Source organism: Trichechus manatus, unplaced genomic scaffold (assembly GCF_000243295.1).
Source record: "Trichechus manatus latirostris isolate Lorelei unplaced genomic scaffold, TriManLat1.0 scaffold00026, whole genome shotgun sequence".
NCBI lineage: Eukaryota > Metazoa > Chordata > Mammalia > Sirenia > Trichechidae > Trichechus > Trichechus manatus.
The window spans coordinates 5,595,743-5,609,092 of record NW_004443962.1 but is presented as its reverse complement, the minus strand read 5'-3'; the positions used below and the strand labels follow the sequence as shown (position 1 = coordinate 5,609,092).

Here is a 13,350-nt window from a genome sequence, read left to right as displayed (position 1 = left end):
GTGGGGTTGTTAACCAATGTCATAAAACAACATGTGTACTTCTGTTTCATAAGAAACTATTTGTTCTGTAAGCCTTCACCTGGAGTACAATAAAATAAATTTTTAAAAAAAGTCATTAAAAATAAATAAATAAAATACAATACAAGCAAGGATCTGAATAGATATTTCTCCAAAGAAGAGACACAAATGACCAGTGAGCACATGAAAAGATGCTCAACATCATTACTCATCAGGGAAATGTAAATCAACACCACAATGAGATGCCACTTCACACCCTCTAGGATGATTTAATAAAAAAGACAGGCACTAACAAGTGTTGGTAAGGCTGTGGAAAAAATTGGAACCGTCATATACTACTGGCAGAAATGTAAAATGGCACAGCCACTTGGGAAAACAGTGTGGCAGTTCCTCAAAGTTAAACACTGAGTTACTATAAATCAAAACCAAAAACCAAACACATTGCCGTCGAGTTGACTCCGACTCATACCAACCCTGTAGGACAGAGTAGAACTGCCCCATAGGGTTTCCAAGGAGCGGCTGGTGGATTCGAACTGCGACCTTTTAGTTAGCAGTGAATCTCTTAACCATTGCATCAGGGCTCCTGAGTTACTATATGACCCAGCAATTCCATTCCCACATATATACCCAAGAGAAATGAAAACATATGTCCACACAAACACTTGTACATGATGTTCACAGCAGCATTATTCACAATAGCCAAAAAGTGAAAACAATCTAAATGCCCATCAGGTGATGAATAGGTAAATAAAATGTGGCATATCCATACAATGGAGCATTATATGGCCATAAAAAGTAATGAAGTACTGATACATGCTATAGCACAAATGAGCCTTGAAAACATTAAGTGAAAGAAGCCAGTTACAAAAGATCACATATTGAATGATTCCATTTATATGAAATGTCTAGAATAGGCAAATCTAAAGAGACAGAAAGTAGAATAGTGGTTGCTAGTGGGTAGGGAAGGGGGGAATGAAGAGCAACTGCTAATGGGTACAGAATTTCCTTTTGCGGTGATGAAAATGATCTAAAAGTGATTGTCCTGATGGGTGCTGATGGGTATGCAAGTGGGTGTGGATACACTAGAAATTACTGTACTTTAAAAAATGACTATACAGACATACTATGTGTTTTGTACTCTAATGACTGTTGTAGGGTCTAAAATATATTTCATATTAATAAAAATGTATTTAGCTTCTACTGTGGGCATAAAAAGACAAAGTTTATTCCTTACAGAACCCAGCACAGTACTTGCAATGTATTAGACACTCTAACGTTAGTTAAACATTGGCAAGTCTTGGAAATAGAAAATTTTACAAATAACACAAAGCAAAGGATAATCAAATGATAATACAGCACAGAGAAATGCATAAGCATTTCAAGGAGAAAATTATACAATCAACATTTGAATCCTTACTCTAGTATAAAGAACATTATGTAACAATGTTTGTTGTATTCTGTAACAAAGTATAACAATTTTATTCTAAGCAATAAGGATAATTCATGTATCATTTTTGGTCCTGAAATGCATTTCTCCAGCTTATATTTAAATATGAGAATTCCTGATCATCAGTAAATTAAAATTTTTTTAACATAATAAGTCATGATTTATTTTGTAGTATAGCTTCCCAACATCTCAGTGATGTATTCTTAACTACGAGTGACATGATCACTTTGCAAAATAAATTTTTAAAAAACAAGCTTATGAGCTATTCTCAGAGACCATCTCCCAGCCAAGCAATAGACAAGCGCATAAGATAAACAGTAACACCAAAGAACATACTCGTTAGAACAATCAATTATACGAGATCAAAAGGGCAATATTTACCCAAAAGCAAACATGAGAAGGCAGGAAGGGGTAGAAAATCAGGACAAAAGGAAATGGGGAACCCAGAGCGGAAATGGGGACAATGCTGACACATTATGCGGAATGAAACCAAGGCCATGAAACACTTTATGTACCAACTATCGAATGGGAATCTAATCTGCTCTGCAAACTTTCACCTAAAGCACAATAAAAATAAGTAAAGCAAGCTTATGTTTACTGGCCAATTCTCTCTCAAAATCTGGATGCGTCACTGAATCAGCACTTTCTGAGGCAAGAGAAGAGAGCTGATTTTAGCATTTGGCAACTGCTAATGTTTTTCATATGAAGAATAATTCTCAGTCTAGCTTTCACGCATTACAAATGATACTTTTCCCTTCTAAAACAAGAAAGAAACCCAATATCTAAAAATTCAACTTCATTAAAAATAGGTAAATCAGGCGATGACTTGTTTTACAAAGTAATTCTCTAGAGCTGTTTAAATACCTAGTTTCTTAGCATTTTACAAGCCACTTGAGATGCATAAATGCATTCAGAGCATGAAAAGTCGGGTACACCAGCCCACAGGCCCCACACTGAAAGACTAGACAGGAAACACTGCATGGTTTATTGATCACATCAGTGGAGGCAAGCAGCTGGAGTCAAGTATTCAGTTTGGGGCACACTGAATAGCTGCCGAGTCCACACTGTGGAGGGCTTTGAATAAAAATGACTGAACTAGATGGTACCAGAAAGCTATTTTCGGCTCGCTGCAAGCTTAAGAATTAAATGAAAGGAGATGTACAGTCAAATAAACTCAGAGAAAGTAATTCAAATAAAAGAAATATTAACACAAGAATTCTGGAGTTTCCTTACTCTGACTGTTGTTGCATTGCTCATGTGTGAATATTTATGTAATTTTTCATAAGACTGAAGCTCTAAACGACAACACGCATATAATGCATACAATGAATACAATTCATAAAATTTCCACTGCTTAGGCATAATAACAATGAACAAAATCTTGCCCTTGACCTCAAGAGACATTTTGAGGACCATAAAATTCAAACCCCCCAGCACAATCTGGCCAAATACTAATGGTTTTTGTTTTTCTTTTTTTAAAAGGAGAAGTGGTGATTCACTATTTAAAGGGTTTTTTTTTTTTTTTTGGACCAGTAAACACGCTGAGTTTTACTCACCAATTTCCTGTGATTCTTGTCCACAGGCTCTAAGTTTGCATTCTTCTGGGTAGTATTTCTGAATTATCTCCCACAGTTCCTTATTGACAAGAGAATTTCTTCGGGCATGGTACCGAGTCCACGAAGAGACCCGGCGACGACAGAAGGGACAGCATAAACTTGCCTTTTCAACAGTCGACTGGAAGCATGGATTACAGAGTGTGTGGTTACAAGGTAGAGTTACGGGTTCGATTAGGATTTCCACGCAGATCTGGCACTGGCATTCCGACAAGGAAGGGATGGCGTCTTTAGGTACAGCCATTTTAATATGCTAAGAAAGCTATTCAACATCAGCACCTGAAAGAAAAGCAATCGTATTTTCGGCCCAACTATAGAAAAAGAAAACAGTTTTGTGCTAGAATATTATGCCCAGCAGCGTACCAGAATTCAGAGATGAGCATCAAACGTAGCAAAAAGGAGCTGTCAGAGTTGGATACACAGTAATACGTTGTATAACGATGTATCAGTCCATTTTCAAGACAAAAGTCGTATAAGAAAATAAATGAACGTTTTCGCCGTTGCGGCAGTGCTGACAGTGGGCTCTGGTTTCCCGGGGCGGCAGAGGTACGCGCCAAATTCTCCTTCTCCCTTTTACCAGGTGAGGGTGCTCCCTCTTAGCTCCGGGCATCAAAGCCCAAAGCTGCCAAGGCGCGAAGGTACCGGGTCACCGCTCCAGGAAGAACACTGTTTCCGCCCGGACACCGGGCTCCGGCTGGAGCTGGACTTCCGTTTTACCGTTGCTACGGTGGCAACGCGCGAGCCCGGGAGTTCCAGCTTTCGAGCGCTTCGCGCCGTTTCCGGATGCTCCGTGCCACGCCCCTCCCCTCCCTTCTGCGAGCCTAAAAGCCTATTTGTTGCGGTGGTGCCGTAGCAACCCCCACAAGGGTAAGTGACGTCACGACTGCCCGCCAAAAAGGGCACCTCCCACCCACAGAACCGAGTACTGAGGCTTGTGAAGTTCAGCCGGGCGGGACTTCCGGGCCTACGCGCGCCGCTCGGTCCTGCCCCGTGTTCCCGCTGCCGCCCCTTGTTCGCGCTGCAGCCCCCGGTTCCCGCTCTTTCCCGAGAGTCGCCCCTTCCTGGGGGAAGCGATTGACAGGAGGCTTCTCCTTGTTCAGTTAGGGTGGAGGTCTGACCGTCTTCTGCGCTTTTTGCAACCCGAGGCTGCAGAATCCCGGGGTGTTGTGAGGAGAGGGGAAATCTCAAAACATTACAAACTCGAGCAGTAATGTTTATTTTATTCTTCCCCCAGTACTCCTCAATCTTTTGTTTGTTAATTTATAACTAAGCCCCTTAGGTCGCTTTCCAAAGTTCTCAGAAAAGTGTTGCCGAGAAGGATTGATCCCCAAACCTGCGACAATTTAACAGGCACAGGGCCTTAAAGCGCCTTCTTAAAGTCTGCAGCCCACAGATGGGTCATTTTAGGGTTGCGTTCCATCCTAATGGCGTCAGGCCCATCTGCTTGAGAGAGAAACTGCGGAGCTTATCCGGGTCATGCGCATCATTTATAATACACTCAATCTGGAAGAGGCAGCCTTTTAAAGGAGGCTATCAGAAAAGTAGTTTCATATTTTATTACATTTTGAATAAGTTTTTCCACTTTGGCACTAAGTTTTTGAAGTGACAACTAATTCTGTAAAATTGAGTTCTAGGAAAAAATGCAAACTTCAGCGAGGAAATGAGGGGAGTAAATAGTCTGAGCCCTAGTATGTAAGAACCAGGCCTAAGGTTTTTGAAAGGTCACAGCCATTGATAAACCCTATGGAAATCCAAACCAAACCCACTGCGGTGGAGTTCATTCCTACTCATAGTAACCCCACAGGGTTTCCAAGGCAGTAAATCTCTACAGAAGCAGACTGCTACATCTTTCTTCCCTGGAGCCGCTGATGGGTTTGAACCTCCGACCTTTTGGTGAGCCGCCAATATTTTAACCACTGGGCCACCAAACCCTATGGAGCACAGTGTTACTCTGAAACACGTGGGGTTGCCATGAGTCAGAATCCACTCTACAGCAACTGGAAGTTTTCTGAGGAAATGTTAAATAGGTGTGGAGGAAGAGAAAAGACAAGCGTCTGCATGACAGTAGTCTTTAATGTCTTTTGGGTTTGCTGTGGGCATTCAGACTGGGGACAGGAGTGGTTTCCACATTAAACCAAGGAAGTGTGTGAGTCCTTGGTAGAGTTTTGAGAGGTTTTGTTTTGTTTTAATGTGGGTTTGGGAAACTTTGGTTGTCATGCAGTTGTCTGTAATATCAATACTTTAGCTTGGTATTCCAGGCTCCTTAATATAGCCCCAATCTGCTTTTTCAGTGGTGTGTACCATTCTTTTAAACAGAACTTGATTCAGTCATAGCCTACTCACTGTCATCTACATCTTTTGCTTTCATGCCATTGCTTTCTCAAAAAAAAAAGAAAAAAAAAGTTGCCGTTGAGTCGATTCTGACTCACAGCTACCCTATAGGATAGAGTAAAACTGCCCCATAGGGTTTCCAAGAAATGCCAACCTTTTGGTTAGTAGCCAAGCTCTTAACCATTGCGCCACCAGGACTCCACTGCTTTCTCTTTCTCGTTTCATCCTAAATTGGTTGCTTTGTGACTTTGTCTACTTCAAGGATCAATTCAATGCATTTCCTCCAGGAAGCATTTCTCAGATCACACAGTGATACTCCCTCCTCTAAACTCACCCAGTCATCGTAAGGAAAAATACAAATTGAAAATAAGAGGTTTTAATTCTCCTTTTGAAAATAAAGGAAGAGGCTCCCCTCCACCCCTGTTCTTTCAGAATTCACTTTAGATAACTTCTAATGGTAGAATCTTTGTCTTTCTGAAAAATATGTGTCATGGATTGAATTGTGTCCCCCGAAAGTATATGGCAACTTGGCTAGGCCATGATTCCCAGTATTGTGTGGCTGTCTTCCATTTTGTAACCTGATGTAATTATCGTCCATTTTGTGATATTATCTAACTATCCTCCATGTTATGCATTGTAAATCCTAAAACCTCTATGAGGTGGGATTAGGGTGCGGTGGCACCACACTTTCTCAAGTCACACCCTTACTCAAGTCACACCCTTGCTTAAGTCACACCTTTTATCTTACAAAGGATAAAAGGAGAGAGAAGCAAGCAGAGGAAGAGGGGCCTCGTCCTTTGGAACCAGGGTCCCTGCACTGAGAACCTCCTAGACCTAGGGGAAGATTGATGCCAAGACGCGTGGAGATCTCCAAGGAATGCTGGGCCCACAGATGTTGAAAGGAAACAAGGACCTTCCCCCAGAGCCGATGGAGAGAAAGAGCTGGTGCTCTGAATTCAGACTTCTAGCCTCCTAAACTGTGAGAGAATAAATTTCTGTTTGTTAAAGCCATTCCTTTTGGTATTTCTGTTATAGCAGCCCTAGATAACTAAGACATTATGTAAATCAAGGATGTTTCTTCAAGGACCTGGGAGCCATCTTTCTTGAAATGTAATCATCAAGGAAGATCCCACCTCTCCCTCCCAGTTTCCTAGAAGGAGATTAGCATAACTTTAGGTATCTTGCCATAAAGATATTAGAAAATCAGCAATCTTATCTTAAATGTGAAAGTAATAAGTTGTATCTACTCAGCTATATAAAGGACAAGATTTATTCCTGTCTTTGCAAATCTCTTTAGCGGATTGCCTGTGATACATCACATTCTGGTTTGATGCTTATTCAATAATAAAACTTTTCTTTCTCTTCTATTTTTGTGGAGTGGTTTTCTGGGTTGGGAGTAGTTCAGAACTATGGGGTGGGAGGGGTAACTCCCATGGAGCAAATTTTGATGAGTTTAAAACAGTAGAGTGGGCAAGGAATACAGATGAATTCCCTCTCCGTCTTCCTTCCAAGGCATGGTTTCCACAAACAATGAATCTGGAGATGGACGAGACTGAGTGGCTGTACCCAGTGAGCAATCTGCTGTGTCTCTCATGGCTCATCTTGAAGGGGGGGGGCAGCAAGATAATGCTATTACTTATTACTTCTCATCCTTCCCTGCCTAAATTCCCTGTTTCCTCACTCTGCTGCCCTAAATTTGCACCGCCCAAATAAAGCATCAACACTTAATCCTTGCCTTGAGGACAAGGTCCACATTTTTAAATGTTTCTATTACTCGCAGCACTTAGCACATGGCATTAGGTGTTCAGTAAATATGATAAATAAATGGTCAATGTGCGAGCGTTCCCTTTCCAGTATAAATAACTAAGGCACTGTACTAGAGATAAAGTATACATCAACATACAATTTATAGCGTTTCTCGATACATGTTAAACCAAAAAACCCGTTGCCATTGAGTCAATTCCAACTCATGGTGACCCTACATGTTACAGAGTAGAACTGCTCCATAGGGTTTTCTTGGATATGATCTTTACTGTGAAGTTCACCAGGCCTTTCTTCCATGGTGCCACTGGGTGGGTTCGAAGCACCAACCTTACGTTAGCAGCACATTGCAAACCACTTGCGCCACCCAGGTTCCCTATTATATATGTTAGGCATTTTTTATTGTTTATTTTTTAAATAGGTAATACATTCAAGGGTTTCAAAATTTAAAATATCCAAAATAGATAAACAGTGAAAAAATTCCATCCTACCTTTGACCCCTAGCCTCTTAGTATTCCTCTCCAAGATGACCAATTTTATTATTTTTTTATGTATGTCTCCAGAAGCAGTTTATGGATATACAAGACTATATATATATATCTCTTTGTTTAAAAAAACAATTCCTCTTGGTGATAACTCCGTATCATTACACAAACAGCTTCTTCATTCTCCTATATGGCTATACAGAAAGTATTTATTGTATTGAATTATCTCAATTTCTTTAACATTCCCCTCACTTTTATTATAAAAATAAATCTCTAATGAATAAATTTACACATACTTTTTTTTCCTCCCATTTGCAAAATAAATTACTAGAAGTGGATTTGCTAGGTGATAGGGTGTCAGGTTAGTTTTTAACTGATGGTATCAACTCTTTTAGGGATGACTTTTGCTCTTTGGAGGCCCTGGCTGCTTTCCCCTTCTCAGTTACCTGAACAGCCCTCAGCAAACCATCCTGCAGAGCCTGGTTCTTCACCATGGTAGTGATCAGTAAAGTGACGTCCCTGATGGACGTCTGTCTCACTTTAGCAGGGTAGTGCTCTGCCTTGTTACCGTGTGCAATAAAGAAGGTACACAGTGCTATGATATCTCCTTCTTGCAGCCCAAACTCCTCCAGGACAGACTCCCACACAACTCCGATGCGCTTGTTCTTGACTTTCCGTCTCAGGACAGAGGCTAAGGTAGGAAGACCTCTCACCAGGTCTGGCAGCTTCTCAAGTACACAAGTGTGTAAGCAGATGAGTACTTCAATGACATAGCTGTACAAAATATTCAGTTCCACTGAAGTGAACCTATAAAAAAAGTGGAGAACTTCTTAAACAGTAGAACTCTTTATGTACAAACAGAGAATAGACTCTATTAGGATAACATAAAGACGTACAAACCCACCAGGAAAACTAGCTGTTGTATTTTAGAAAATACTTAGTTTAGAAATAGAGCCCGTACTAAACTGGACAGCCTAGCTCTCCGGCCACCATACTATAAGTTCCTCGGTGACGGGGGAGTGATATTATCCATCTCCGTGTTAGTAAGACTTTGGCAAGCAAGAGGCTCTGTGAGGAGGTGTGTACCATAGTGTCTGGCATATAAATAGGCTCTCAAACTTTTTTTTGAATGAATGAACCTGAGAAAATGTCATTTCTTCAGAATCCATTGTTGGAAGCATATTAAGAAATTCTGGAATGACCAATGCAAGCTCTCACAAAGCCACAAAATCCCACCGATTTCTCACTGGATACTCACTTGAGGGCCAGAACTGCTCTCCACATCTCTTCTTGGGCTGCCTGGCTTGCCAAAGTCTGGCTATGATATTCAAATTTCTGTGTCAGATTATCCTTGGCGAAGTCCAGTTCTTTGAATTGTGCTTCTAAAGCTTGGAGTTTGTCGTCTACTCTATAGAATAAAAGAATTAAGGGTTAGTTTAGGTCAGGTGAGGTTTTTTCCTTAAAAGAAGGTTCTAAGACATTGAAGACAACCACTACTGTATTGGGGTAACTACTTCAATTTAAAATTGTGAACAGATGTTCCCGTTTGTCATTCCCTCTAGCCACCATCCTAGTTCTTTCATTCTTTGTGTTCCTTGATAATTCCTTGTATTCAGATAAAATAAAAAATTCAAAAAGTTATTTAATTGTTGAATTTCTCAAATTATCTGCCATATCTTGTCTTTGTATTGTTATTCACACTTTTAAAAATATTTTATACAAGCATTACTGTAGTTGATTCTCATAATAACAACAAGAAGTTAAGCAGTCATTTTTACCATTTTTCAGATAGAGAAATTGAGCCTCAAAAAGACTGAGACCTAATGTCATATAGCTAGCTAGTGCTGAGGCCAGGTTTTGAATAAGGTAGTTTTCTCCACCAGATTCAGACTATCCAAATCCTATTCTTCCTTCAAGGATTAGCTCAAATCCCACTTCCTCCTTGAATCCCCCAGCCTCTCTACCTGAAGAGCTCCTCACCCTCCAATCTCTCCCTCACAAGGACTGCCTCAACCACTGGTCACTCCCTGCATCCTGCTTTATTTCTAGAGTTAGCTTTTCATCAAATTATATGCTTTTAGGGGGAGGGGACCAGAGACTATTTCTTGGACATCTTTACGCCCATTCCCCAACACCTAACAGAGGCTTTACCCAAAAGTAATAAAATATTCTTTGTATGATTGACATCTGTGATGTGAATGAGATGCTGAGCTGTGTAACCCAACATGGGGATCTGAGTAGCTCTCACCAGCCCTGCTCATCAGAGGGCGCTATAGCACTGGAATTACGCCTACTCGAAACACAAAGAACTGGAGCGCCAGAACTCACTTGGCTGAAGCCACCCAGATAGTCTTTCACGAAGGAAGGGATACACAAACACACTTCCCTGAGCTTCCATGTCCCCAGTGACCTGGATACCTCTGCAGTTGCCCAGGGTTCCCTCCTTGGCCATCTTCTCTTCTTGGTCTGAAATTTCTCCTACAACTAATTCAGCTGCAGTTACTACCTCTCACCTGAGCTCTAAACTTCTATTTTCAGCTCTCTTTTGCACATCTCCACCTGTTCTAAGTTGAACCAACTATTTTCCCCACCATCAGAAATGGCTTAGACTCCTGTGGTGGAATATTCTCACTGTGTTGGATTTTATTTACATATAGTTAAGGCTCAGTATGAAGTGTGTGTTTTGCAGGAGTCTAAGTCTGCATGATCTAATATACCAGCAGTCTCTGTCTCATAGTCCAAATCATGCCATCTGGCATATTGTTTGTATTATCTGTTTAGCAATTGCTCATGGGTCATCTTTAGCTTGAACTCTAGAGGTGAACTGTAGCTTGTCAATCAGTATAAAAGTTTACAGTTGCAACAGTTCTTTGGAATCCTCTCAACAAAAGACATACCCAGGCCATTCCGAATAAGACATAAACAACATGTCTACAAATCTGAGTGCCGCCTGTTTTCTATAACAATGCTCCAGCTCAATTAATAGCACCCCCATCTATCTAGTTTCTTCAACTAGTAATCTCAGAATAATCCTCACCATTGTTTTTCTTCCTCATCATTAATGTCTCTCTAATCCATCCCCACTAAGCCAGTTCCTTTTCATCTTTTAGCAGGACCTAGGATTACAATAGCCTAACTGGACCCTTGCTTTTAGTCTCTGCCATCTCTGATCCATCCTCCAGAAATATTTTTCTAAAACACAATTTTAATCATGCAATTCCACTGCTTATATGCCTTTTATGTCACCCCTATATCAGCAGAGCCAAGTTAGATTTCCTCAGCAAGGACTACAAAGCCCTTTACCCTTTGGGCCATCTTCTGCCAGACCTCTCACACATCATGTGAGCCATCTAGTCGATGACTGAGTACAGTACGCAATTCCAAGCCTCTACGGCTTACTTCTACTGTTTCCTCAGCCTATGGAATTTCTTTCCATATTTTTCCTCCTTGAAGACTCCTACTCCTTAATAACTGGCTTAAATGCCCCTCTAGGAAGGCTAGCTTTCCCTAGTGTCAAAGACAAAATTAACTGATGCTCCTTCATGTTTCCATAACACTTTAGGAACAGCACCATTATAAGGTCAGTTGCATTAAATCATATTTACTTTTTAATACATCTGTCATTCCTACAGTCTGTGAGCTCCTTAATGGCAGAAACTGTATTTTAGTTATTTTTGTATTCCTGGCATTTTGTATCCAATGTATAGTAGGTACTCAATAAATTGAATGGAATTATAGCTCCTGGGAGTAGACTTTATTTTTAATTTACATACTTTTAACCTAGACGACTTGAACTGCATTAACAGAGGCAGAAATCTAATTAGCACATCTGTAGCTCTTTGCCTGTTTTTATTCTTCATGCTTCTCTTACCCATCTTCCCAGAAAAGCAGACCCACGCTTAGTCCCTCCCTGTAGCCCTTAGCGACCTTTTCATTGCCTCCTTCAAGGATATCAGTGTTGTGGTTTCATTGTTCATCTTCTTAAAGCAAAATGAAACGAAACAAAACAAAAACCCAGTGGAGGTTTGAATCCAGGGTTTTCCGCCGTCTTCCACTCAGCAACAGGCAGTAGTAGCATGGGCATTCGATCTAAATTCTGCCTGGAAGGTCACTCAGTACAAGAAGCTTTTAATAGCCTGTACATCCAAATATAGTTTCAAAGAACTGCCCATGTGAACACAGGTGTCCTGGAAGGCACTGTCATATTTGCCTTTAAAAATTGAGCTGTAGTACGTCAACACAGCACAACAACCATCTGTAACTGTGGCTCTGTGTATATTCTGGTAAATGTGTATATGTGTACATGTGTATACATATGTTAGGACAAAATCTGATGGAAATATTAATTACTCTCAAATTTTCACAGCTTTGTTATTCAGTTATAACCTAAATTAAGTTTAAAAAAAGACCTAGACCTTTTATGATGTATTATATCAAAGCTAAATATCTAACTAACCATCATTAGAAACTATTAAATGTTTACGGAAAGAGAGCTTCTAGTACCAGATTACAGGAGCCCTGGTGGCACAATGGTTAAACGCTCGGCTGCTAACCAAACAGTTGGTGGTTTGAACCCAGGCAGCAGCTCGGTGGGAAAAAGACCTGGCCATTTGCTCCTGTAAAGATTGCTGTTGTTAGGAGCCATCAAGTCGGTTCTGACTCATAGAGACCCTATGCACCGCAGAACAAAACACTGCCTGGTCCTGTGCCTTGCTCACAATCATTGTTATGCTTGAGCCCATTGTTGCAGCCACTGTGTCAGTCCATCTCGTTGAGGGTCTTCCTCTTCTTCGCTGACCCTGTACTTTACCAAGCATGATGTCCTTCTCCAGAGACTGATCCCTCCTGACAACATGTCCAAAGTATGTGAGACGTAGTCTCGTCATCCTTCCTTCTAAGGAACATTCTGGTTGTACTTCTTCCAAGACACCTGTAAAGATTACAGCCTAGAAAATCCTATAGGATAGTTCTGCTTTGTCACATTGGGATGCTATGAGTTGAAATTGATCCATTGGCACCCAACAACAACAACAGTACTAGGTTAGGTAGTGGAAGGAAAAACAGGTATAAACAGAATTCATGTTATTAAGGGATTTAAAATTTAATTGGACAGATAGGATATATACTTAAAAAGAAAAACCATACTACCAAATGTTATGTGCTAAATAGATGCAGACCATAAAAATCATAGATGAGAGTAGGTCAGTGGAGTCCTGGATAATTAAGGAAAAGCTCACACTGAAGGTGGGACTTGGCTTCGCCTCACAGGGATATGTAAGTCTCTGATTATCAGAGTAGAGTAAAGGGTATTGCCAAACAGAAAAATTGTTTGAGCAAAATCATGGATGTGGCAAATGTACACGATGTTCAGGAAACAATGAGTGGGTTTTGAACAAATGATTCATGTGAGAAAAGAAAAAAAAAAGTAAATTGGTAAGAACCAGATCATAGATTTATTCATTGATTGAATCATTTATTCACCTATTCAATATTTACTGACACCATAAATATGTATTGAATGGATGAAACTTATGAATGAAAGAAAGCTAAGGTGTTCTGGCCACTGGGAATAGAGTGATGAATGAGGCAGAATCTTTGCCCTCAAAGAACATACTAGGAGGGAGACAGAAAACAAGGATTGCAAGAGTGAATGGTTCTAGATGGAAAGGCTAAAGAGTTTGGACATATATTAAGT

General features: G+C 40.5%; 2 protein-coding genes across 3 annotated transcripts in view; both read right to left on the bottom strand.

The window, feature by feature from the left end:
• The window catches only part of RNF168 (ring finger protein 168), a 37,719-nt gene extending 33,904 nt beyond the window's left edge, over positions 1-3,815 (bottom strand). The window contains exons 1-2 of one of the 2 annotated variants that reach the window (XM_023728756.1): positions 3,442-3,815; positions 3,022-3,357 (exon numbers count right to left, since the gene is read on the bottom strand). In XM_023728756.1, coding sequence (XP_023584524.1) covers positions 3,022-3,322 — 301 coding nt within the window. In that variant the 5' untranslated portion in view covers positions 3,323-3,357; positions 3,442-3,815. Of the gene's footprint in view, positions 1-3,021 lie in introns of both variants that reach the window. The other variant, XM_004373708.2, reaches the window with a different exon arrangement.
• A 4,202-nt stretch (positions 3,816-8,017) lies between these two features.
• Positions 8,018-11,632, bottom strand: SMCO1 (single-pass membrane protein with coiled-coil domains 1). The gene is made up of 3 exons (XM_004373591.1): positions 11,583-11,632; positions 8,914-9,063; positions 8,018-8,462 (listed from the first exon to the last, which is right to left on the bottom strand). The coding sequence occupies exons 1-3, from the start codon at positions 11,630-11,632 to the stop codon at positions 8,018-8,020; spliced, it is 645 nt and encodes a 214-aa protein (XP_004373648.1).
• Positions 11,633-13,350: the final 1,718 nt, after the last annotated feature.

Bases quoted from the DNA above. Each gene is read 5' to 3' on its own strand.
- SMCO1 (XM_004373591.1), bottom strand. From the start codon at position 11,632: ATGAACAATGAAACCACAACACTGATATCCTTGAAGGAGGCAATGAAA. The intron at 9,064-11,582 runs GTCGCTAAGGGC...TTTATTCTATAG, and splicing joins TTGAAGGAGGCAATGAAAAG to AGTAGACGACAAACTCCAAG. The intron at 8,463-8,913 runs GTGAGTATCCAG...CTTTTTTTATAG, and splicing joins AGAGCAGTTCTGGCCCTCAA to GTTCACTTCAGTGGAACTGA.